At 49.1% G+C, this 26,751-nt stretch overlaps 1 protein-coding gene across 10 annotated transcripts in view; it reads left to right on the forward strand.

The window, feature by feature from the left end:
- Positions 1–26,751, forward strand: part of SBF1 (SET binding factor 1) — a 2,512,102-nt gene that overhangs the window by 864,639 nt on the left and 1,620,712 nt on the right. For all 10 annotated transcript variants that reach the window (XM_069629502.1, XM_069629505.1, XM_069629506.1 and 7 more), the window contains one exon: positions 12,124–12,236. In XM_069629502.1, coding sequence (XP_069485603.1) covers positions 12,124–12,236 — 113 coding nt within the window. The remainder of the gene's footprint in view (positions 1–12,123; positions 12,237–26,751) is intronic.

Raw genomic sequence — 26,751 nt, forward strand, 5'->3', positions numbered from 1 at the left:
TCTTGATCTTCCATCGCTCTCAAAAGATCCATCTGCTGGTCTTTTTTCATCTGCCTCACCCTTCAAAGGCAGAGGAGCATTTCCATCCGCTGGAACTGGGGAATGACCTCAAGTTCTAAATCACTGACAAGGGAGGCCAGTGTAGATGACCGGCTTGTTGGTTATGCTGGTACCCACGTTGGGATGGATGTGCCGAAAAACAGACCCCGTCTCAATGGATCATTCTCTGAATGCTCTGTTCTTGCTGGTAAAGATTTCTTTGTGGGTCTCTGGGCTCACTCCACCAAGAGGGCTGGTAGCCACCTTGACTCTGCAACGTGAAGTTCCTGTTCATTACTGCTTGGAGTGTATGTCTGGTCAGGATGCTTGTTTTGACAAGGCTTCAGCGTTTTCTGGTTTAGGTGGTGTCCTTGCTGCCCCCTCCCCCTTCTGGTCATCTAATTTCTCTGGGAATCTATCAAAGATAATTAATCCGTTTGAGGAAGGAGTCCATTAAAAGACCAAATCACTTCATTCTCTGTAATGTTGTTAATGAGGGACATTCCGCCCACGGATTCCTCATCACACTCGCTACCTGCCCCTCTTGGTGGTTGGCTAGTTCACCTTGGTTCTGCAGTCTCTCTACGTCCAAGTTAGGGAAAAAGGGTGGAATTGAGATAACTGGGTGCAGCACTTCTATATATACTGTCCTCGATGTCCTGTCAGGCATGGGATGTATAGAGGCGTCTGGTGGAGCCGACACAGATCTGTTCTTCACTCCCTGGTGGCAGAAATGTTTCCTAAGAGCAGCTGCGCTGAGAGATGGAGATCAAAGATGAGGAATCCGTGGAAGGAACATCCATCAGAAAGAACATTCCCAAGAGCGAAGTAATTTGTTCATTAGTCCTCTAATTTGGTTTTCAATGGATTGCTTTTCTCCCGCAGATTCCTCATCTGATGGATATGCTCCTCCAGCTCTGCTGCTTGGAAACCTTTCAACAGGGGGATTACTGGACCTCGACTCGGCCGTTGATCGGGCTTGCTCGGTGCTTGATTGTTGGCTTCGTCTGTGACATCATTTCTGAGGGTTGTGGAATCTGCTTAGATCACATACTATGCATAGGCCGATATCTAGTGGAAGCTGCAGAGTATTAGTTGTTTTTTTGAAATTTGAACAGGGACGTCGACGGGGCGTGCCAGTAATACTATCCCATGTGTGACGTCCACTGTACCCCTGGTCCTACACGCGTCGGAGTCCCTCGGATTGTGTTTTTCCGCAATCGTGAGCGGTCGCTTATCGCACGGTGCAATTTCGGCTAGCACCATTACTTTACCAAAGTTTTAAAGATAGTATCTCTTCCTGTCCTTTTTCGATAGCCGTATCTCGACGCGGTGAAGAATCAACAATCGAAGGACAAGACGAACAGTCGGACGAAGAAACTTTGGATTCCTTTCGGCCTTGGAAGGCCCAACGGGCCTAGGCCCTTACAGTAGGGAGAGTGGGGGGTGGTCATTTCACAATGTATTTCTCCAACCCTTTCCTTTGTCGCCCTGCTGCCTGCCCCAACCATGGATAGGACACCTTTTAAATTTTGCCCATCCTGTAATAAAAAAATGTCTGTGAATCGATGAGCACAAGGTGTGTAACCTGTCTCTTAATAGGGACCACAATGCAGGGCACTGTCGGGCTTGCAAGCTCTTCCGACCCAAGACTCTTAAAGATCGTAGGACGAAATGCTGGGCCCATCATGCCATACAGGGCAAGGCCACCATAGACGTGGAGGGTGCCTCCAGCGATGACGTCCTTTTGGACAGTGAAGGTGATTGGGGAACTCCCACGTTCCCCACTGCTAGTCCCCAACCCTGGAAGACAGGCCAGCGGCTCTGTTGTCGGGACTACACCCGGCTGGAAATACACCCGATCTCCCCACACTAAACACACATCCTGCGGCGATGTGTCAAGCACACGCCGAGATTCGACGTCTAGGAGCAGATATGCAGATTCTCTGTCCTCTGGGCACTCAAAAAGTCAGTCGCCTCATGACAGGCCCCATAAGTCTAAAGGCGCTGTCCATAAATCCTCGTCTACCGAACGTCGAAGTACACGGCAGAAGCCCCTCCCAACTGCCAAACGTCAGAGGACGCGGTAAAGGCTCTTCCCAGTGCTGAAACGTGACCTGTCTTTGAAAACAACTTCTAATTCAAAGAAATCCTCCTCGAAATCCTATGATCATAAAGATAAACAAAAGGACAAGGATAAGTACCACAAGGACAAAGATAAGTCCCTTAAGGACAAACCTCATAGTGAAAGACACTGTGCAGGAGATTGTTGAAACCCTACAGGAGGATAGGGAAGGCCCTTTAAGTGAAGCCCTACATAAGCACCTGCCTACACCTGCTGTTCCTTACCCTGGCATTATCCCTAGCTCAGCCAAATGGTCAGCTCAGGACATAGAGTAATGTCCAGAATTACTTTCTTTGCTAACTTCTTTGAAGAGCACCCTCAAGCCTTTGAGAGCTTACAAAATACACCCCCCCCACTGATCAGGCTTCTACTTCTCAGCCCTGTCAATCATCCCAGCCATCCGGAAAGGGATCTCATCTCTTCTGATCCTTATGATACGTCTACTGCCAAAAAATCTTCCACCCCTGCAGATCTTTGATATACATGCCAACACAGAAGAATATCAAGAGGATGATCAATACTATCAAATAGAGGATGAGGGGCATAATAATGAAAACTGAGGCGGAGGTCTATGCTATGGACTCCCCAGGTACACAGAATTCCCCGTTACCTGATTCCCCAGTGGATAATCAACCCCTGTTTAATGACATTTTGGTCAAAGCAGCTGAGCACTTCAGCATTGAGACTCAAGAGACTCAGCAGGACAAGGATTTTGTCGAACATCCTGGGGGACAAGAATGCTGCCACCCAGTTTATACCCATTTTGAAGTCCGTTCAAAGAAGGAGCCAGCCTTCTTTTGAAACGCCTAATCAAACGAGGGCAGTTAGCCCAAGAATAGAGAAGCTATTCCGCCCGGCCCCGTCTGATCCCTTGTATATAAGAGGAAAACTTAGGCCAGATTGACTGGTGGTCACAACTACCCGGAAGAGAGCTGGTACACCCTTGGCCTCCTCCGAAGCTCCACCAGACAAAGCGAGCAAGAAGCTCTACACCATGGGTAGGAAAGTGGCTACTTCTCCAGCTTATCAAGCAAGAATTGCCAACAATTCCACACTGTTGTCAAGCTACAACTGTACCAAATGGGGTGAGGTTACTGCCCTAGCTGGCTCTGCTCCTGAACCTCTGAAATCTAAACTTGCCCTTGACGCAGCCGAAGGCAGGGCCACTGCCAGCAGTCTGCTTAAAAACAACCTTGACGCTGCGGATAATGCCGGACGCGTTATCGCAGAGGGCACTATCCTTAAGCGCCCTGCCTTGCTTCGACAGTCCGGTTTTAAACTAGAGACTCCAGTAACCTTGCTCAATATGCCAATAGAACCTAACGTTTTATTTGGCAAAGCAGTGGAGGATGCTCTGAAGTCAGCCAAGGACGAGTATGAAACACTCCAGTCCCTGGCCAACTCACTAATAAGCAGACCGGACAAAGAGGAGAAAACAATTTTTGCAGTTTTCGTGGCCAAAACCAAAGAGGCTCCGGTTACGGGCAAAACCAGAATACATCTTGGAATTACAATCAAGGTCAAGCGTCCCAAGGTTATCCTAGAGGCCAGTGCAGAGGTTGCGGCCGGGGTGGAGGAACGCCTCCCAAACAATGACGCCCCGCTACAGGTACCCTCCCATGCCTCCCCAGTCAGAGGTTGGATTTCAAACTTTACCCACGAATGGGAGGGCATAACCACAGACAAGTGGGTGTTATCAACAGTAGCGGGAGGTTATTGCGTGGAGCTCCTAGAAACACTATCAAACCTCCCTCCCATGCCAGGGGAAGACGTCAAGAGAGGAACAACTCATCTTGAGAAGTCAACGCGCTACTCCTATGACGCCATCGAGATCGTGCCGTCCAATGAGGTAAACAAGGGTATCTATTCAACATACTTCCTTGTACCAAAGAAAGATCTGACAATGCGGCCAGTATTAGACTTGCGCCCTGCAAACAAATATGTCAAGCCACATATGTTCTGCATGACTACGCTACAAGAAGTAATCCCCTCTGCTAAAGCTGGGAATTACATGGCAACAGTGGATATGAAAGATGCTTATATTCATATTTCAATGCTCCCAGCACACAGAAGACTCTTGCGGTTCAAAGTAGCAAACCAGCACTACCAATTCAAGGGGCTACCCTTCAGAATAGCCTCAGCTCCAAGGGTATTCACCAAGGTACTGGCGGTGGTGGCAGGGCACCTGTGCATAGAGGAAATCCCAGTGTGCCCCTACCTGGACGGCTGGCTGATCACAGGAGAAACTCCCCATCTTTGCAAATTAAATACGCAAAGAACCATACATCGTCTCCACCAATTGGGCTTCTCGATAAACGAGAAAAAGTCAAGTCTTGTACCAAGTTCCTAGGAGCTGTATTAGATACCCAAACAGGCTTAGCCTTTCCGTCCATGGAAAGAGTGCAAAACCTGCTTCGGCAAATACACCAGTATCAAGCCGGTCTCCAGATAAACATACGCAAAGCAATGCAATTACTAGGCATGATGGCATTGTGCATTTATCTAATCCCAAACGCACATCTGCGCATGCAACCAATGCAGGAATGGTTGGCGAAACAATGGTCTCGGGCAAGTGGTCAGTGGGACGATCTAGTGGTTGTTTCGCCAACACTAGTACAAAACCTACGCTGGTGGTCGAGAGAAAATCTGTTAAAGGGAAAACCCTTCCACGATCCGGAGGCACAAGCGGTTGTCACAACAGACACGTCACTATCCAGGTGGGCAGCTCATTACCTTCACCACACAGCACACGGTCTCTGGACACAAGTCACTGCACAGAACCAGATCAACCTGCTGGAACTACTGGCAGTACTCAAAGCTCTTTCGAGATGCAACTGACATACCAGTCGGTTCTAATTCTAACAGACAGCACAACTGACGGGGGAACACACACTCCAAATCTATCCAAGTTGGCGCAGAAAATATCGAGTTGGAAACTCAAACTCAAACTGGTGATATCCTTATCCTCTGAACACGTTCCAGGGGTACTCAACACTCTAGCATACTCTCCGAGCAGAGTTCCCCTACTGGAGGAACAAGAGTGGCAACTACACTCAAGCGTTGTAGACCACATTTTCTCTCAGTGGGTTATCCCACACTATACTTGTTTGCTACAAAAGAAAACTAGCAATGCCCAGACTTCGTGTCCATGTTCCCCCAGGCAGACTCCAAGGGGGACGCCCTATGGATGAACTGGTATGGGAAATTTGCTTACACCCCCCCAGCCCCTGATACCATTAATGAGCAGGATTGTGGTGAAGATGCACAGAGAACAGGTGGCGCTCGGCCTTGTTGCTCCTATGTGGGCGAGACAACCAGGATATCCGCATCTGCGCAAACGGGCAATGTGCGATCCCATCCAGCTCCCGTACCTAACCAACCTGTTAACCCAACACAGGGGAACAACGGTACATCCTCGACCACACTCGAACTTGCAGCATGGCTCCTGAAGTCAGAGTTTGGACACCTTAATCTACCACAGGGGTGTATGGATATCCTCAAGGAGGCACGAAAACCCAACACCAGACACTGCTATTTTGACAAGTGGAGAAGATTTCTAATTTGGTGCCAGTCAAAACAAATAAACCCTGTAGAATGTACCCCATCACACAATCTGAATTATTTACTCCACTTGTTAGATTCGGGGTTAGTATTCAAATCATAAAAGTACACCTGGCCCTATCAGCGTACACCACCTTTCAAAGTAAAGTCTTGTGGTGGAAAGTGCCAGTCATTAAGGCTTTTATGGAGGCAGTAAAGAGGCGCCACCCTCCAATTTCTAATCCCCCGCAAGGATGGGATCTCAATGTATTAATAGCAAAGCTCATGGGACCTTCCTTCTAGCCTATGCACCAGTCTAGTCTTAAACACGTGACCTACAAAACTGCCTTCTTAGTAGCCATTACTTCCATAAGAGTCAGTGAATTACAAGCCTTGTCAGTGCAGGACCCATTGTTTATTGTCCATTAAGATAAATTGGTTTTACGTACTCATCCTAGGTTTTTCCCTAAATTCATTTATAAATTCCATGTAAACCAGTCCATTGAGCTCCCGGCTTTCTTTCAGAATACAACTAGCTCAGCTGAGGTTAAACTCCACACACTAGATATGAGGAGAGCGGTCCTCTACTACCTAGACCAGACTAGACCGCTTAGAAAGACAGATCAACTGTTTGTCTCCATAGCGAGAGGCAGAGAGGGGGACCGCATTTCCAAAAATGCTAGCTCCAGATGGATAGTCAGATGTATTCAACTATGCTATTCATTATCAAATAAAACACTGTCTTTTACGCCAAGAGCTCATTCCACACAGAGCACAGGAGCTACTCTACATTTTATTGCAAATGTACCCTTAGACAGCATTTGCAAAGCAGCTACATGGAGCTCAGTACACACTTTCACTCAGCATTACTGCATTGACACACATTCCAAAGCCGATACACAGGTGGGACAAGCAGTTCTAAAACATCGATTTGCTGCTGCTCCTTCTCTCAACCCCACCGCCTTCTCATAACACTGCTTGCTAATCTATGCATAGCATGTGATCTAAGCAGATTCCACAAGCCTCAGAAGGATACATTACTCACCGTAATCGTATTTCTGATGCTTATATATGTTTAGATTCACATGCGCCCACCCTTCCTCCCCTGGGGGAAGGTGCATAGATGTTATGAGCTTTCTGTCTATTTCTGATTGGATACAACTGTACTCACATTACACTTCATGCAACCTCATGTCAGAACGAAAAAATCTGAGGGACCCTGACCAGTGAAGGACCATGGGTACAGTGGACGTCACACTAGGGATAGTATTACTGGTATGCCCTGTCGACGTCCCTTTTCAAATTTCAAAAAACAACTGTAATACTCAGCAGCTTCCACTAGATATCGGCTTATGCATAGCATGTGAATCTAAGCAGATACAAGCATCAGAAATACGATTACGGTGAGTAATTTATCCCATATATACCATGTCACTACGCCCCATACCGCAGTTACTTTTTTCTGCACACTGGACATGCTGGTGTGAGGAACACGACATTGAGTCTTCGATTCAGCATTTGACTAAAGTCAGCAAATTTATTTTGAACTTTTTTTTAAAACCACGAGTATGTCCACTCCCTGGATTTTGGGTTTTAAGAGTTGAACCGACTGCCATTCCCAAATGTCGGTGACCAACCGGCACAACATGTCTGTGATATCTGGGTGCGGATGACAACACAGACGGATGGGCGTTGTTCTCCAAGATGCACTCAAGATCTATACACAAGCAGGCAGCCAAACTTGCCTTTGGCCGACTGTCTCTGAAATCCCTGGCACGGACGATCGTTGGGTCTTCTGAGGCTGAGATAGAAGGGCCCACTCCGAAAATGAGAAAGAAGTACACTGACGGAAGGCCAAAAAGCAGTCACACTCGAGGACCCATTCATCCTCATCTTTGCATAAGAAGTACCACCGATGTCAACACAAGTCCAGCTTGTCTTCAGAAAAAGGTAAGTCCTCGGCTGGGCCGACCATTCGGGAGGAGTGGGAAGATTTCAAAAGCCAAATCATGGCTATGTTTAAGGTGCAGTCTGCTGCAAGTGTGTGTACACTCCCACTCCCTCCCCAAACAGCATGTCTCAGCAGCGCAAGTGGCGCTCGGCACTCCCGACCCCACGTTTCCAAATTGTTGCACCAGAGAAGCCATAGGGCTCGATGAAGTCGCAGGCAAAAGTCATTGTCGGCCAACCCCTCTAGAGAGTGTTGTCAGACTGACACCCGCAATGCCACACTGGTGTCCAAGCCCCGTCCGGCGCTGACTGCCGTTCTGTCAATGTCAAGAGAGAAGCCTCTCCGGGTCCGGATTAGTTGAGTAAATGGTGTCCATTTTTGGCATTGACCAGGGTGATGAGCAAGGGGACACTACCCCATATATAAAAGGTCAGGAAGAGTTGATTTTTTTTCCCGACCAACAGGTTGATGTTTTAGCACTTGCCCAAGGATTGGACCATGCCAGTGGCCTGTACACATCTCCAGATGTATACACGTCTCCAGATGTAGAACCTCAGCAGGGTCAGCCATACACTCACATCGATGCTAAGTTTAGGGCTCTAGTGTAAAGGGTGGTAGACACCCTGGGGTTGAAGTCCTCTTCAGTGCTACAAATTGACAAACGTATTAGATGAAGGTCCTGTGACAGAACATAACATGCCAATTAATCCCCAAGCCTCTGTGGCAGCACCCCTGCTCCATTCCCCCGATCAGCTCTACTTTTACGGAGAAGTACAGGCCGGCAAGAGGAGAGCATCATTCCTGGCTTCTCATCCTTTTCCGGAAGGGCTTGTTGTGCCTCCACTTCTAATCTGCCTCCGGACGGGTAAGGTAAAATGTTGGATGCAATGGCCAAAAAGGTCTTTACTTATGGCAGCATGGCACTGAAAGCCACCAATGTGACTATTGGATTCGCAAAATACTCATTTGGCTTATGGAAAGCTGTGGAGCAGGCACTGAAATACAGGATGGATTTACACGGCTGGTGGAAGATGGGAAGGAGGTAGCCAGGCAGTTGTGGCAAACGGGCCTGGATGCGGCCGACTGCATTGGCCGTTCGATGGGGGTCAGTGGTAGTCTTGGGGAGAAAAGCTCATCTCAAAACTTCTGGCTTCTCTCTAAATGTCCAGAATAGGCTACTGGACATGCCTTTACGAGGGAGAGTTCCTTTGTGGCCTGAAGGCTAATGATAAGGAGTCATAATTTGCCGCGACATTGCTTGGCCTAGTTGGGCAGACAGCCAAGCCTGCCTTCAGCTCTGCCTCTAGAGGCAGCGGCTACAGGCGCTATGTGCCTTAATGTAGGAAGGCGCAGCTCCTGCAGGCCAGTCGGGGGCAGAAGCGGTTCTTGGAAGGGGCAGAGGAGATTCTAGAGGCCAGCAAGCAGAGGCGCGGGCCAGCTCTGCCCTTCAAACCGGTTTGATTCCCTCTCCCACGACTTACCTGTTGGTGGACGGTTGGCAGAGCATTGGCCCCGTGGCATGAGGTTACCTTCAAAGCCTGGGCCCATCAGATCGGTTGTTGGGGTTATTCCTTGCCCTTTTTAAGAAAACCGGACAGGCCCCCACCACTGCCATTCCAACTGGGACAGGAGCTCCAGGAAGAACTGCAAGTCCTGTTGTTGAAGGATGCTGTGGAAGAGGTACCTCCCGAACAGAGGTAGGTATTCCCGGTATTTCCTTGTGCCCAAAAAGGGGAGGTCTCCATCCTCTTCTGGACCTCAGGGCTTTGAACAAATTCCAGAGGAAAGACAAGTTCAGAATGGTGATGTTTACAGAAATTCTCCATGCTCTCGAACTTCAGGACTAGCTGGTGTCAATGGGTCTACAAGGTGCTTGTTTCCATGTGCCGATACATCAAAAGCACAGGAAGTTCCTGAGGTTCCTCATAGGGACAAGCACCGTCAGTCCAAGGTGCTTCCCTTTTGGGTTGACCTGCGCTCCAAGGGTCTTCACCAAGCTTGTGGAGGTAGTCGTGGCTCACATCAGGAGATCCGGGGTCCATGTATTTCTGTACCTGGACGATTGGATGATCCGAGGGAATTCGGCAGGACAGGTCTCATCTGGAGGACACCTGCCTTCTACTGCAGAAGTTGGGCTTCTCCCTGAACTTAATGTCCCATGTGACGCCAGTCCAGAGGCTCCAATTCATCGGGACAGGCTTTCCCTCCCGAGGAGAGAGTCAACAGCAGAGCATAGATGGCGGATTTTTTCCAGAACCACGCCGCCTTAGCAGTGGCTTCCTTCCTGGCCTCCTGTATTTTTCTAGTGCCAGTGGCCAGGCTACGCATGAGATCCCTTCGTGGCTCCTGAGAGGTCATTGGTCACAGTACCTCGGATTTCTCACGATTCCCTCATGGTGTCAAGGTCAGTGGTCGACTACCTCAGTTGGTGGACCGATGACAACATTCTCATGGAAGGGGGACCCCTTCAGGCCTCCTTTGCCTCGGGCCCAAGTGGTTACAGATGCATCTCTGAAGGGTTGGGGGGCTCACTGCGAGGACTTGCAGGTGAACCGCTTTGGTCAGCAATGTAAGTGAGGTGGCACATCAGTAGACTGGACTTACTAGCCATCTGGTTAGCCCTGTGGGCTTTTGCCCGTCACTTGGCATATGCTCTGAGCAGGCAGAGCATGGCCTCACACAGGTTTGATGGGACGTATGCCAGGAAATCCTCTCTCTGTGGTACCCCAGCAGTGGAACTGTTTGCCACGGAGTCCAACAGTAAGTTCAGACAGCTTTGCTCAAGGGAATTCCTATCGAACGAGGCACTAGGGGACCCCCCCCCCCCCTCTGATTCCCATCATCCCATGGGTTCTCAGGAGGTTGAAGAGGTTTCGAGCAACCATGATTTTGATAACCCTGGTCTCGGTGAGAACATGGTATTGTGACATCTTGGATCTGAACATCGGTCCACCTCACCGCCTGGATCTCCTGACCCAGTTGGAAGGTTGGGTACTTCACCCGGAGACCCTCAACCTACATGCGTGGCTCTTGAGTGGATGTGATATGACTGCGACCTCTCGGAGGAGGTACTCTAGGTGCTGCTAGCTGCACGCAGATCGTATGTCAGATCTCTGTACGTGGGCAGGTGGAGAAGATTTGGCCCATTCATTGTCCCACAAGGGTCTAAGCAGACTGTCTCGTTGGATTATTCTTTGCCTAGCAGAATGTCATCAGTCTGCAGACGGGGAGCTTTTGCCCGGCATTGGGGCACACTCGTCGAGAATGGTCTCGGCTTTTAAGGACTTGCAGAGGTGAGTTCCCATTAGGGACATCTGTTGCGCGGCCATATGGTCGTCCTTGCACACGTTTACCAGGCACTATTATCTGAATGTTGCCCACGGGGCTGATGCACGTTCTGGTTGGGCAGTTCTGCAAAATCTGCTACTGTAGCATTTCCTGCCCGCCTGTGCAGTCCTAACGGTTTGGGGAGTCTTATCAGATGAGGAATCTGCGGGAGACGAATCTATAGAAAGAACATTACGGTAAGTAATTTCTGCTTAAATGGATTGCTTTTCACCCATAGATTCCTCATCGCCTCGCCTATTCATCCCCGCTCAAAGTTCTTACGGCTTGGCACATCTTTCTAAGCAAAGAGATGTCTAGTGATGACTCTGTGGTGACAGCTTCTATCTGGCTAGTTGCTTGTCTTTCAAAAAGAAAAAAGAAGATTTTTCAATTTTACTCTAATTCTTAGGGTTTTTACCCTTTGCAATGCTTCCTATTCTAAGGTGGAACTGAGGTAGGGGGTGTAGTGGCGTGGTATATATATATATATATATATATATATATATATATATGACGCCAAGTGTTGAGTCCAGAGCCAACGATTGAGCACTGAGCAAGAACCATCAACGGCTGATTCGAGGTCCACTACGCCCCCCCCGCCCCCCACCCTCCTGTCGAATCATTTATGAGCAGCAGAGCTGGATGAGGATATCTATCAGAGGAATCTGCAGGAGAAGAATCCATAGAAAGAACATTACTGTAAGTCATTTCTCAATTACTTGCATTGCTACACTACAGTTGCAAAGGTGTTTTTAAATAAACGTATTCTTGCTCTGTAGCCGCAGCATCCCAAAGTGTATGCTGTGTAATAGGGTATGTTAGTGTAAGACCTACCTGTGGGTTTTAGTTACCAAGAGTTGTCCAAGGGCTAAATGAATAGTTGTATTTTCATGCATTCTGCCATACCTTCTATTAGGAGTGGCCTGTATGTGCTTAACTGAATCTTTCACACCTCCTAATATTCCTAGGTGAAAGCCTTACTGCTCAGTCAGACTACCTTGGTAGTTTGCTAGACAATGGTGTCATCCCGGTTCACCGAAAGAAAGTGGCATCTTGAAATTTGTCCACTCGGCTGATTCTGAAAATCCATCTTAATATTCACTAAACCTGTAACTTAGCTTTTCTTTTCCCCATGCGCCAGCTGCTATTGAGGAACGAAATGGGACTGCCCTGGCAAACAGTGCCCGACGACTGGAAGTGGTGAGGAACTGTATTTCCTACGTCTTCGAAAACAAGATGTTGGAAGCCAAGAAGGTGAATATTTTACATCTTATGTACATAAGTACTTCTGTTCTTTCCAGCTATTAATGTTTTTATGAAGTTCTTTGTTTATGGATTCAAGCACAGTAACCGGAGTGTGGCTATTATGATCTACCAACATATCAGCCTATCTTCACTCTTAGAAGGGAAGTGTACTAGTAGCAGGTACAGGTAGACGCAGACAATCGTACAATAGATTAGTCTACATAGTACATATACTGAAAAATGAAGGCCTGCAATCAGGTAAGTACTTAAGAAATCGAATTGACGTATTAGAAAAACAGTAAAGGGGGGGGCACTTGTAAAGAGAACACTTTTAAAATCAATAAGGTAAAGCTGGATTGCATTGCCATGCTTTAAATTAGTTGCAGTGATGCAGCATGCAAAGAGGACTTTAAAAATACAGATAAGTATTAAAAATACACTAGCTACTTTAAAAATTCCAGAACTAACCCCATGGGAAACAAAGGTACATGTTGGTAGTACTATTTTTTTTTTTAATTTTTGTTTTTTATTACGAGTAAATAATCACCGAAGTGATTTTTACAAGAGGATGAAGAAAAACTTCAATTTGCAATTTCTAAAAAGTCATTACAGAATGTGTGAAGAAGAGATCCGAAGTCAAGAGAAGCTGTAGCGAAGGGAAGCATGAGCAAGTTCAAAGACACACCCAGCCCTCCTGGTGAGTGGTCCATCCAACGCCCAACCTCGCATTTCACCCCTTGTGCTTGTGCTTAAGTGGGTCCGCTCTGCCCAGACTGCGATTCTGTGTGTGAAAAGATTTGATCCAAAATTTCGGTGGCTGCTATTGTCCAAGAGGGTCTCAAGCCTTCTATTAGGCGATCCCACCAGAGTGCTTCGTCGACCAAGTAAGCTTGCTTTAAATGATGAAGCAGGTATGGCGATCTATATTTGTCTGTTCCTGGACAAAATAGAAGAAGATGCTGTAATGTTTCGATTTGTTGGGTGTCGGTACAAAAGCGGCAGATATTAGTTGAAGAGAGGCCTCTTATGTGCAGGATTTCGTTCGTAGGGAGCAAATTCAGCCTAGCACTGAGAGTATTCCGGATTTTTCTGCTTGGATGTTTTATCAAAAATGGTTGGATTGTATTTAGTTTTCTGCATGTTGGAGTTAGGTTGCTAGTCAGCTTATACTCAGAGGCTTTGTCGAGTGTGTTTATCCAATCCATTTCTTCCATGCGGGTTTTGGTTTTTGTTGGATTACCCAAAAGTTCTTCCATAGAGCTGCCGCAGATTTCAAGCTGTGCTGTACACATTGCCTCCCATTTTGACAGAAGTACGCTTGTACCTAGATTCATCTCCGCCTGCACCAACGAAAAAATTGTCGGGGAAGAAGGTTCTTTGATCTTCTTGTATAACATAACAGAAGCCCTAGTTACTATTGACTCCAGAGATGAAAGAGACAGTTCACGTCTTATCAGGGCTAGTGGAGTGGAAGGCGGTAGATTCAACACGGAACGCCAAAAAAGGCTCTCCAGTCTGGACCACAGTAAAATAGGTAAAGATGGCATCCGCTCCATACATAGGTAATCGTTGGAATAACTGCCCCAATAGAATTTAAGTAAGGGCATCAATGAAAAGCGCCCATATTTTTTGTCCAGTATTTTCGCTTGTGAGACGAGGGTTTTCGTTTTTTCCAAGAGGTGGTGTTGCATCGCTAAGTCTTTAGCTGTCGAGTCAATGAGAACCCCCAGATATTTGAATTTTGCTACTTGTTCAAGTTTGTTTCCCGCCAAGAACCATGAATTGATCATCTTCCTCTTGTTGTTTTTTTCAAACACCATGATCTTTGTTTTTTGTTTGTAGTACTTTTAGGGAGTTGCAAAGTTTGTCCAAATGAACTTTTAGGAAAAATGTTGTTTTTGCTGCTTTCCCTCCATAGTCATCTATGGAACCCTCCACCCCCCGCCCCAACATTTTCTGTTTTGAACCTGTCCTATCTTTTGGAGGCAAGTAAATCCTTTTTGCTATACTTATACTTACCTCATCCTTTATCGCGGTCACTAATCAGTTCCTATGGCTATCTGTGTAAGGGACTCTGTTTCTCATCACACTTCCTTGTTTGTTTTACACTGCACACCTCACCTTACAGTGAGGTGCAGTGGTGTACTTTTTAGGGGTCCCTTATGTGGCAGCTTTTGGATTTTGTTATTGTAGTGGCATAAATGTTTGTCACAAATATGCAATAGGGAGCCCAAACGAACAAAAAGTGGTTTGGGTGCGGGTCCCCTTAACCCACCCTGAGAGAATTTTTTAAATAAAGGGCTAAAATCCTGCATTTTCAGCACTTTCTGTGAGAAATTTGGTAAAAAGTCAGTCTGCAACTGATTTTGTTCCATAACGCATGAAAAAAATCCAATAGACGCAAGCCACCAACAAAGCATGGAGCATTTTCCAACTACTTTTAATACCTTTTGCCCACAATGTGTCAGTATAATTTTTTTTTTTTTATTTTTTTTAAATTATTTTTCATTTAGTTTGTACAAACTTTTGAAAACATTCTTACATTATCATTCTCATCCCTAGCAAACTTAGCTTGTAAAATCTTAACTATGTATTTCTTCTAAAACATTTTACAATTTCGTGGGAAGCCGCTCCCTTTCATTCCACTCCATCATGGTCTGTCTGGAGCCACTTGGCCCTTCTAGGGATCTCGCCGGCTTCAACCTATTTCTTTTGGAAGCAGGCAATTTCCTGCATTTCTTACTCCATTTCCCGCATCTTAATTTCCATCTGTTGTAGGAACAATGTGAGCGCCAGCGACAGTTTTTTATGGGCGCTACAATGTAAGCGGCACCACCACTCTTCCTCGCCATATGTTGCGACTATATCACTTTCGGTGGCCAAATATTTCGTTCTCAGAACTTTGAGTTCGCTGCAATACAGAACCAAGTGTTTCAATGATTCATTCTCTATTTGGCAGAAGCAGCATTTTAAGTCATTGTTCAGCAGTTTCTTTCTGTGCATTTCTACTTCTCTTGTTTCGTACAAGTTCAACCTAAATCTTAGGTAAGATCTTCTTAGAACTTTGCATGGAAACATTTCCAAATATTGTAATGTCTGCGCTCTTCCCTTAGCTTCGCCAGGATGATTTGTCATACATTTATGGGAGTTTCTTTTCTCAATTGTTTTGATCCAATCGTGGTCCATTACTTTCTTTTTCACAGCGTTTGGATTCGTGGTCAACTGGTTCTCCTCTGCTCCTAGCTCTTGTAATATCTTTTTGCAATTCAGTCTCCATTGTTGGAGTATCGGCTTTGGCCTCTCTTTTTCATGCTCTGCCAGTATTTCAAATTGGGGAGCTGGGACCTCGATCGTCTTGCTGTATAGGGTCAGCATGTTCCAAGTGAAATTTGCATCCAGAGTTGGTACTCCTACTTCATAAAGTACACATGCCGTTGGATACCTTGTTGGAATTTGCAAAATCATTTTCCAAAACGACCCATCGCACCTTGACCAGATTTCGCTTGAGCATCCAAACATGTATTCTGCTTCAAATATAAGGGCTGGAAATACCTTGCTTTTATAGAAATTTATCACGGGCCTGTAAGAGAATTTCCCATATTTGTTGTGGACTGCCCACGCTTGTGCTGTTAATTGCTTACATTTGCTTAGCGTTTGAGATACTATTGGTTCGTCACGTAAGCTGGAATTAATGTGTACTCCCAGGTATCTGCTGCTCTTTACTTTTGGGATTTTTTCTTTCCCCAGTGACCACTGGAATTGATGTTTTCTTGAGGTTGCCCCTTTTAGATTTTCAAAGGTCAGGATCTCTGATTTTGCCATGTTGACTTCTAGGCCCATCTTCGCCGTGTATTCTTTCAGGGCCGATAGCTTGCGTTGCAGGCCTATTGGGGTAAGGTCTAATATCACAATATCATCTGCGTATAGGAGCCAGCTGACTTTAGTTCCATTCAGTGTAGGGGGGGGAGGGGTACTTCTCACTTCTTCAAACGCTTTTCCAACTTCGGATATGTAGAAATTAAATGTTGCGCCTAGGGGGGCAGCCTTGCTTTATTCCCCGGGCAGTTGGTATTGCGTTTGAATAGTTGCCTTGTGTGTCTAGCCGGAAATATTTTAATGCTGGCTGCATCCATACACGCCCATTGAGGCTGCACCAATATATGGTAGTATTATTACCATATAAGAAAATCCTTGTGTAGGCTTTACCTACACAAAATGCCATGCCACAATAAAAAAAGATGTCCAGGTTGGCTGCACCAATGTAGACCAGTCTAGTCTGGTAAATAGCACGTATGTTTGCTTCGCCCTTGATGTTGGTTGGGGGGTTTTACAAATGTCCACTTTGGGTAAAACTTTAGAAGACTCACACTTGGGACACAGGGCTCCAATATTTAATATAGGACTGAACCACACACGATTTGATGGTAGCAATGGCAGAGCAGGCAGGCTTATCTTAGGAAGGAGGAAGGGGGCTGTAAGGAGGTAGAAAGAACTTGGACTATACACACAGGCCAAATAAACACTTAAAACACTAAACATTAGTTACTTGAAAATAATGGTTTATTTTATATATACACTAAGGTAAAGGTACTTCAGAAAGTAAAGTAAATGCATTCTTTACAGTAAGTAGATCACTTCTCCAGCATGGGGTCTGGCATGGATTCACATGCTCATGAATATAAAAATATTCCCCGTCTTCAGGCTGGGAATCCTCGGTAAAGAAAAAAGAATCAGTATCAGTTTTGTTTCTGATCTGTCTTTCGTAGTAGTAACCAATCACTGATCTCTGCGTCATACTGACCACAGCCAATGACTGCCATCTCCCTAAGCCCCGCCTCTGGCAGCCATCTTCAGATTTTTACCGCACGTTCAAGTGTTGGGAGTCCCCGTGCTTAGCTCTCGAGCTTTTACTGCGTGTTTCGCGCTTTTTCAGGTGATTTTTCAGGTTAATCGAGCCTCAAGATCCACCGTTTCTACTCCCGTTAATGGGTACCCGTTGCAGGATTTTCCTACGCCCCTCAAGGGCGAAGATTTCGTCGAATCAACCTCTTGGAGAATTCCAGAAGATTCACGGCCTACTTCGAGATGGCCCAGGACGCGAGTTTGTCACCCGGACCCAAGCTGTTTCGCAGCTGCCCTGGATGCAGGCTGCAGAATGTGTTTAAGGAGGACGAACATTTGCGATGCCTCTACTGTCTTCATGGGGACAAGACTCATGTAGAGAAGGACTACCGGTTCTGCAAGAACAACTTGTCGGAGCGGACCATGAGGGACCGTCTATCTCGTCTCGCCGGCTGGTTGGAGAAGGGCTCAATGGGTGAGAAGAAGAAGAAAGGGTCCGAGCGGGCTTTTAAGTCCTGTGCGTGCGCCTTGGCGACGGGGGCCCAACATCAGGCCAAGCGCCGCGAGTCTGCTGGCTCCGGGAGCGCCGAAAGGTCGGGCTCTTCGGTCGCTAGGCAGGGCGCACCTTCCCTGGCACCGTCAACCACGAGCCAGCGCTCCGGTTCGGGGAAGAGGAAGTCCGAGACCCCGGGTAAGCTTCGGGAGGAGCCCCGTCCGATCTCGGGAGAGGGGGAGCGAGGCGTCGCCCCTCCCCCTAAGGAGAAGTCCCAGGACGCACCTAAGGTGGTGAAGGCCCCTACCCAGCAGGCAAAGGGCTCTATCGAGGCGATAGCGGCGACTCTGGCCAAGCCGGCAGAGACCCCGCCAGCGGAGACTGCCTCCGGGACTAGAGTTTCCCTGCCGCCAAGGAGGGAATCCTCTTTTCAGCCCATCATCATGGCCGCCATGATGGAACAAGGGGGGGGGGGGCACGGTATCCTCCTCGAGCTCTGAGTCAGCCTCGGAGGAGGAACTGACCGAGGTCACAAGGAATCTCGAAGTACAATTCGAGAAGGTTCGGTCCCGCAAGGAAGATCCTCGGGAGATAACCAAGGAAGACGACGATGACGAGGAAGAGCAGCCTTCCCTATAACCGAGGAAGACGACGATGGCGAGGAAGAACAGCCTTCCCTTCCGGCTCAGCCGGAACCTAGGCCTCAGGATAGCTCGGCGGCCATTTTGTCTGTGATCCAGTCCTTATGCTCTGAGATAAGGACGAGATTACCACGGCCCAGGCCGGAGGACCCGCAACCTGGCCCGTCGGGAAGTCCTCAGAACAAACGACGGAGGACCCAACCCTCTTCTCCTCTCACCCCCGTAAGGCCTGCAGTTGCCTCCTCATCCTCCCACGAGTCGGGAGATGACGGTGCGGAGGGCTCGACGACGGGTTCTGAGGGCGACGATGATGCAACGCGTCTCCCGTCGCACGGGCATCTCCGCCCGACGAGATTGGCTCATTCCACGCCATGATCGCCAGGGCGTCCGAATTGTTCCAGCTCTGCCCGGAGGAGCAGAAAAAGGAAGGTTTCCTCTATCAGCGCCGGGAGGCCAAGAGGAAGACTGTCATCGCGGCACCAGCCAAACGGAACCGGTACGAGAAGAAGTACCGGGTCCCCGAGACCTCTCCCCTGTGCCTTAGGTCCCAGCCAACGCCAGACTCGGTCGTCTCGGCGGCAGCGAAGAAGAAAGCGGCGGAGTCAGGAGCCTCAACGTCGAATTCCCCTCCGGGCAGCGAGGGAAAGAAGTTAGACGCCATGGGGCGACGGGGTCATTTCGTCGGCAGCGACGACGATCAAAGCGGCCAACGCCCTGGCGATCGTGGCCCGTTACGACAGGAAGCTCTGGTTTAAGCTGGCCCCCATATTGGACTTCCTACCGGACGACAAGAGGTCCGAGGCCCTGGAAATACTTCAAGAAGGCGAGGTGGCGTCGCACCACGCCATAACGGTGGCAACCGATATTGCCGATACCGGGTTCCGCCAGCTGGGCAACAGAGTTTGCCTACGACGATGGGGTTGGCTCCGGGCGACCGACTTCCGTCAGGACGTCCAGACCAGGGTGTTGGACATGCCGTTCGACGGCAGCAACTTGTTCGGGAAGGCGGTGGACGAATCCCTCCAAGCCATAAAGACGGACACGGCCCGCGCCCTAGGAGCCCTTCAGCAACGACGGCCCTTTCGGAGCTCCAGAGGCAGACAGGGGGCCTCCAAGGGATCCAGCGGTGGCTCGTCCTACCGCCAGGCGACACGCTCCTCGTCTCAGGCGGCCTACAGGGGTTGCGGCAAGCAAGGAGCGCCTCGCCGCCGTCGGCAAGTTGGCCAGGGCGGCAAGGCCACCACCTCCAAGCAGGACTGAACCGGCCGTGGCCTCGGGCCCCCACCAAAGCACCCCGGTGGGATGCCGGCTGACGAAGTTCGTCGGCGTGTGGAAGTCCATCTCCACCGATCGTTGGGTGCTGGATACCCCGGCAAGAGGACACTCTATCAAATTCCTGAAGAAGTGCCCTCACATTCCACCTGTGGCCAGGAAGGAAAATCACGTTGCGCAACTTCTGTTGGAAGTATGGGCGATGCTCAGGAAAGGCGCCATCGAGCCCGTCCTGAAGAGGCTCCGGGGTGTACTCAAGGTACTTCCTCGTCAGGAAGAAGACAGGCGGCTGGCATCCCATCCTGGACCTTCGTCGTTTGAACAAATACATCAGGTCACAAAAGTTCAGGATGGTCACCCTCCAGCACGTTCTGGGACAGCTGGAGGAAGGCGACTTCCTATTGTCGCTGGACCTGGAGGATGCATACTTCCACTTTCCCATCCTCAGAAGTCACCGAAAGTTCCTCAGGTTCGTCGTCCAGGGATGCCACTACCAATTCAGAGCACTGCCGTTCGGATTGAAGTCGGCCCCCAGGGTCTTTACTTAGTGCCTGGCACCTGTGGCGGCGCGGCTGCGCCTGCAGGAGATTCACGTCTACCCCTACCTGGACGACTGGCTCATCCGCTCAAGGACGAGGGAACTCACCGTCGAACACACTGCGAGGACCGTCCAGCTACTCACAGACCTGGGATTCGCCATAAATTACCCAAAGTCCCACCTGGTGCCGTCGCAGGTGGCCCTGTTTCTGGGAGCGAAGCTCAATACAGTGAGGCGCCTGGCGGCACCGTCGGAAGAACGGACGAAGAGCATTCTGGGCAAAGTGCAGCGCCTGCTAGCCACGGACGTGGCCAGGGTGAGGTCCATCAAGTCCCTCCTGGGGATGATGTCCTCTTGCATCTACCTGGTGCGCCTTTGCAGACTACGGATGCGCCCTCTTCAAGAATGTCTCGACGCCCGTTGGATGCAAGCGACGGGCACCTTCGAAGACAGGGTCCCCCTCAACGAGGTGTTCCGGCAGGCGATTCAGTGGTGGGGCGTTCGAGCGCCCCTCACGGCGGGCAAGGACTTTCAGACGTCGGCGTACCAGGAGACGGTGACGACGGACGCTTCCCTGGAAGGTTGGGGCGCCCACACCGGAGATCTCCACGCAAGAGGCCTCTGGCTCCCGGAGGAGAAGCTCCTGCACATCAACATCCTGGAACTCTGAGCCGTGTTCTGGGCTCTCAAATCGTTCCTCCCATCGCTCAAGGGCAAGGTGGTGCGGATCTTCACGGACAACACTACGACAATGTTTTACATACGGAAGCAGGGAGTACCATATCCCCAGCCCCTATCCAAGAAGGCACAGGATCTGTGGCACTGGGCGGTCGCCCAGGGGATGTTCCTGGTTCCCTTCCACCTGGCAGGAGAAAGAAACACCATCGCCGACTCGCTCAGCAGGGAGCTGCGCGCGTGTCACGAGTGGGAGCTGCGCCAGGATCAGGTGGATCAACTCTTCCGACGATGGGGCAAACCCCAAATCGACCTGTTCGCAACAGCGACGAACTCGAAGTGCCAGAGGTTCGCCAGCAGGTTTCCCCAGCCGAGAAGCATGGGCGATGCGTTCTCGTTCCCCTGGGACGGCCTATACCTGTATGCGTTCCCTCCGTTGCTGCTTCGACTCATCAACCAGCTCAAGAGGTCCCGGTGCAGGATGATCCTCGTCGCACCGGCATGGCCGAGGCAGATCTGGTTCCCGGACCTTCTGGACTTGTCAACGTCCCCATCCATCAAGCTGTCGGCGGACGCGAATCTCCTCTCCAGAGAAGGAGGCGCCATCTTCCACCACGACCCTGCGTCGCTGAACCTGCAGGCTTGGCTCCTGCAGCGCTAGAGTTTGGAGGGTACGATATACCGGCCGACTGCAGAGAGGTTCTTGCAAAGGCCAGGGCGCCCTCGACTCTCAAATGCTATGGTCACAAGTGAAAGAGGTTCTCTATCTGGTGCCGAGCACAGAAGATCAACCCCCCCTACGGATTACGGCCCCTCAGGCGCTGCCGTACCTGCTATCGCTGGCAAAGGCTGGGCTAGCCCATGCCTCCATTAAGATTCATCTGGCGGCGATTTCCAGATATACCAGAACCACAGGACGGACGTCCCTGTGGTCCCATCGACTGGTGAAAGAGTTTATGAAATAACTGTTCCGGTCGTTCCCGCCGGTGAAGGCCCCGGCCCCAGCGTGGGAACTTAACGTGGTGCTGACTAGGCTCATGGGGCCCCCATTCGAGCCGATGCACTCAGCACCGATGAAGTTTGTGTCGTGGAAGACTGCATTCCTGGTGGCCATTACCGCCGCACGACGAGTGGGAGAGATCCAGGCCCTATCCTGCAAAGCACCGTACTTGACTTTCCATGCCTCGAGGGTGGTGCTTAGGACGCACCCCTCCTTTATGCCCAAGGTGCCGTCGGACTTCCATCTTAACGAGCCCCTGGTGTTACCTGTTTTCTTCCCGTCTCCTTCGTCGCCGGCCGAGAGGACTTTGCACTCGCTGGATGTGGCTAGAGCGCTGAAGTTCTACGTGGACCGCACAAAGAGTTTTCGGAGGACACCACAGCTGTTTGTGAACTTTGGACCTGTGAATCAAGGGAAGGCTCTCTCGAAGGCTTCTATTTCCAGATGGCTCTCCGGCTGCATCATGCACTGCCACCCGTTGGCAAACCGACCGCTGCCAGTCCGTCCGAGAGCCCATTCGACCAGAGTGATCGCTGCTACTACGGCATTCCTATCTGGTGTGCCCCTGCTGGACATCTGCAGGGCTGCTACGTGGAGGTCAACGCACACCTTCACGAGATTCTACTGCGTCGATCGGGATTCCAGGGAGGAGTCCAGGGTCGGCCAAGCAGTGCTGCGCAACCTGTTCGCTTAAGGTGAGCCTGGTGAGGAGGTAAGAGACGCTTAATGTTGAGTTGTTGTATTGCTTAATGTTGAGCCTGTTGCCACCTCCCGTGGTTGTGCATGTGTGTACTGCTATGTATTCTTATATTCATGAGCATGTGAATCCATGCCAGACCCCATGCTGGAGAAGGAACAAGTTACTTACCTGTAACTGTTGTTCTCCAGCATGGGTCTGGCATGGATTCACATGCGAACCCTCCCGCCTACCCCTCTGCGGCTCTTCACTTGGTCATACTGCCACTTCACGTGCTACCAAATCTGAAGATGGCTGCCAGTGGCGGGGCTTAGGGAGATGGCAGTCATTGGCTGTGGTCAGTATGACGCAGAGATCAGTGATTGGTTACTACTACGAAAGACAGATCAGAAACAAAACTGATACTGATTTTTTTTCTTTACCGAGGATTCCCAGCCTGACGACGGGGAATATTCTTATATTCATGAGCATGTGAATCCATGCCAGACGCATGCTGGAGAACAACAGTTACAGGTAAGTAACGTGTTCCTTTTGTAATGCTTTTAGAATGGCAGTAAGCAATTAAAAGTTAAGTAAAACTTCAGTTTTAACATTCAGATTATCGGTTTCATGTAAAAATGGATGAAACAAAACCAACCTAAAGCAGGTATATATCCCAGAGGCCCTAGCAGTCCATCCCTATCTAGTTATGAGAACCTGCTTCAGATTGGAGGGCAAAACAAGCAAAGCACGAACTGTAGAAAGTTCAAAGGTTTCGGAGGAAGTCTTCAGTAGCAAGTAAGTGACACTCTTTGTTGGGAAAAGGGTCAGGGACTTTGGAGAAGGCTCCCTGTAGGCACACAGGTGTTAAGCATGGGCAAACTTGTATGGTCAAATTCCCAAACGCATGAATCTGCCCTCCAGCAACAAAGGAGCAGCAAAGCAACTTAGCAACTTAGGCATGAAGAAGAGGATGCAGCACGAAGCCCCCACGACGCAGCAGCAGACCTGGTCACCAGATTCCTGGTCAGGCAGACGAAAGAAGGGACACTGGAATGGATTTCTCAGCAGCAGTAGAGTCTTCCATCAAAGGATTCTTCAGGGTCCTATGGTTTTGGTGTCTTTTGGGAAGCACCAGTGAAGAATGATTACCACCCGGTCTATTAATTTCGCTTTCTCGGTCCAGCACTCTGGTGAGGGGGCTTCAAAGAGTGTAATCTTGCCTCTGGAGGTACGGAAGGAGTCCAAAGTTTCGGGAAGACTCCATCTTCGGAACACTATTCACTGCACCGTGGCCACATGTCCAGTGTATTGGAGGTTTGCAGCCTGTGAAGGTCACATGTTGTTGTGGGATGGCTCAAAATGCAGGTTGTCTGAAGACTGACTGGCCCCACCAGTCTAATGGGGGGAGGAGTCCTCTTCAGAGTTCTCCTGATGCTTGGACGAAGGTGTTGCACAGCAGCAATTGAACACAAGGCATCTCGGGTCGTCTGTAAGGGTTTGCAGAGATCTCTCCTCCTTCCACGTTGCTTCTTCTGTTCCAGGGGTCTGCTTGTCTTCAGCCTCAGGAACCATGCCTCTTATGCAGGAACCCAGCCAATCGGCACCCATGCACCATTAAAACTCTGAGTGGTGGCTGTCCTTTTAGGACAGCCAGCCTCCCAGTTGGAACTGGTTCCATGCAGGCACAGCAAAAGACAAAGAACAGAGTTTCAGAGACCGCCCCCATTTCCTGTCCTCGGACACATTGACGCTTTGACGGCCTACACAAAGGGATCCTGCTGAAGACAAAAGTATAAAAAAAAACAGGACTTTCCCCCACTCTGCACTGCAGAAGAACCAAGAAGGGACAAGCCATCTTGAATTGGTGAAAAAAGAACACTCACCATTTTGGGTCAGTAGTCAATGGTGACCTTTCTGTGTACTACCACTGCTTTGAGTACAGCCTGAGAATAAAAATTGCACAAACGTAGGTAGGATAAAACCACTGTCACAAGCCATTCAGATTAGCTTGTCACTCTAACCAAACAATTAAAGGGGCATTGAGAAAGGGGATACTGTGCAACTCCTCAGCACTCCACATAAGGTGGGGTCTGCTGACCTCACAATAGAAAAGATGGGAAGAATACTAAATATACCCCTGCCCATGGGAACATGTGTTCCTACAAGGAAAATGACAGAACATAAAAATGGAAGCCCAAGGGGCTCTGCAACTCTGCACAGAGTGCTGTGTGCCGGCAAAGTCAAAGACTGATGCCCTAAAACTTGTAGGAAAGCATGTCTCCCGGGAAAAGGTATCAAAAGAAATGCAGAAGTATCCAAAAGAATGGGTGAGTGTGGGGAAAGGTTACCACTCACTCAGGAGAACTGACAAAAATCCCACAAGTCCAGCAAAATGTGCTAGGACACGCAGTTGAAGGGGATCTCACATGAAAATGAAAATCTACCTAGCATTGTTCGATAAATGCCATGCCACAGTAAGAACATGTATCCAGACTAACTTATCATGCGGTCTTCAACCTTGATGCCGAACAAAAAATTGTATTCTATAGCAAAGCAATCTTTTCAGACTGTTCCACCAATGTGGGCTAATACCACGTAGGAACACTCATGCTGCCTTCACCCTTGATGCCCAGTAAAAAAGGCCCTGCCACATTAAGACAGCATGCCCCTCCACACTCCCAGTCGGAGGTCTGTTGACCAACACACACGCATTCATATGGCATTCTCACATACAGAAGTCACTTGTTGAACTTTCACTTCAGCAAATTCACACTAGGCACATTCAAACAGATAAAAAGACACGCATTAGCCACATTCATAAACACATTCTGGACATTGTGATGATGGCATCTTCCTCTCGGTTTACAAGCTTTCTTAGGCAGGACGTTCTCCCATGCAGCAAGTCAGATGTTGGGGCTCTCAATTCACCCTTCCCTTTAACTCTACCCTTTCCTATTGTGGAATCAAGCCGGTGGCGGCGGGGGGGTCATCATTCTGACTTCACCCCTGGCCTGATGCAGGAAGAGGGAGGGGTGAAGAGGCTTTGTCTATTCCATGCATCAGATTTTCTAGCGCCCATGAAGAGATGACGCCGCTGACGTTGGTGCATGCCTTCCCAGTGCGTTCCACAAACTTTCCATGGATCAGTGCATGGGTGTCTATCTTGTCAAAGCTTTTCAATGAACAGTGCTGTGTTATGGTATTTGGAGCACAACCAGTCTTTGGAATTGCAAAGAATGGAAATGTGTTTAGATTCTTTGCAAATGTAAAGTCTGTTTTGTAGAACGAAAAACACTGAATACTTTTTGGCAGCTAGTGCATCCCAAATATAGACTGAGCAGTGCTCCTAGCAACCCTTCTCCTCCTTTGACCATCTGCCACTGTATCACTTTCCCTTTTATTTTCAGTAACTTTATGGTTCATTACATGTGCCCAGGTCGGGCTCGTGGCAGCAGATATTTTCTACCTTTTTCTTTTGGCCATCTTGTATTTTGGCTGCCTTCCTGCCCTTTCAAGGCTGGATATGCCATGTACGGAAAGTATTTTCCCAGGCAAAACGTTTGGTGGGCTCAGAGGCAATCAAATTCAGGATAAAAGGAGGACTTCTGGAGCCATTCATCTGATCTGCTGGAAGGTTTAGAATTAATCCAAACCTCTGACATTGCTCTGAGCATCCCTCCAGACCATCGTTCTTCAGACTGCCAAGCCATTTCAGTAAGGGGAAAGAACATATGCAAATCAGGCTTGTTCTCACCCCCAAAGGGAATGTGCAGCTTGAACTGCTTGGTCACCCCCTTCTGCACAAGACCACAAGCAACCCCAGACAATTTGTAATAGTCATTGAAACCAATACCCCTTTGAAGAACTGCAAGCTGCTGAAGAGCTCTGGTTCGCCATTGCAGCCAACTTTCATTGCCTTCTGAAAAAGTGCCGGCAAAGCCCTGGTCCTTTGTCTGATCTTCTGAAGACCTTCATTGTTGCTTAAACCCCATGGCCAGTGAAAAGTCAGTATTGACCCTTGCTTTGAGAGTCCAGCCCTTGGAAGCCTCAAGTGTCCTCCTACCATCCTGTGAGCTGACCAGCTGTCGCTGCCCTGAGCCCGGTCTTGCGACTCCACAGACCTTTGGCTAGGGAGGCAATAGGCCTTCTCCTGCACTTGCAGTTCTCGAGCATGTGTGCTTTGCAGGACTAGCTTCTTCTCTTCCACAAGGGTATTCTTCTGCTGTCTTGATCAGTGGTTATTCTTTCTGTAGTATGAATCATGTCCTGGGGTCCTCCACGGTGATCAGCATCATGGGGGTCCTTTTTTCGTGCCCTGGTCATCCAGCTCTTAGTTCTAGTAACCGTCTCGCCAGTGTGTGGAACCGCTGACTAGCCAGACCTA

This window comes from Ambystoma mexicanum, chromosome 12 (genome assembly GCF_040938575.1).
Source record: "Ambystoma mexicanum isolate Mex_15411 chromosome 12, UKY_AmexF1_1, whole genome shotgun sequence".
NCBI classification, from domain to species: Eukaryota; Metazoa; Chordata; class Amphibia; order Caudata; family Ambystomatidae; genus Ambystoma; species Ambystoma mexicanum.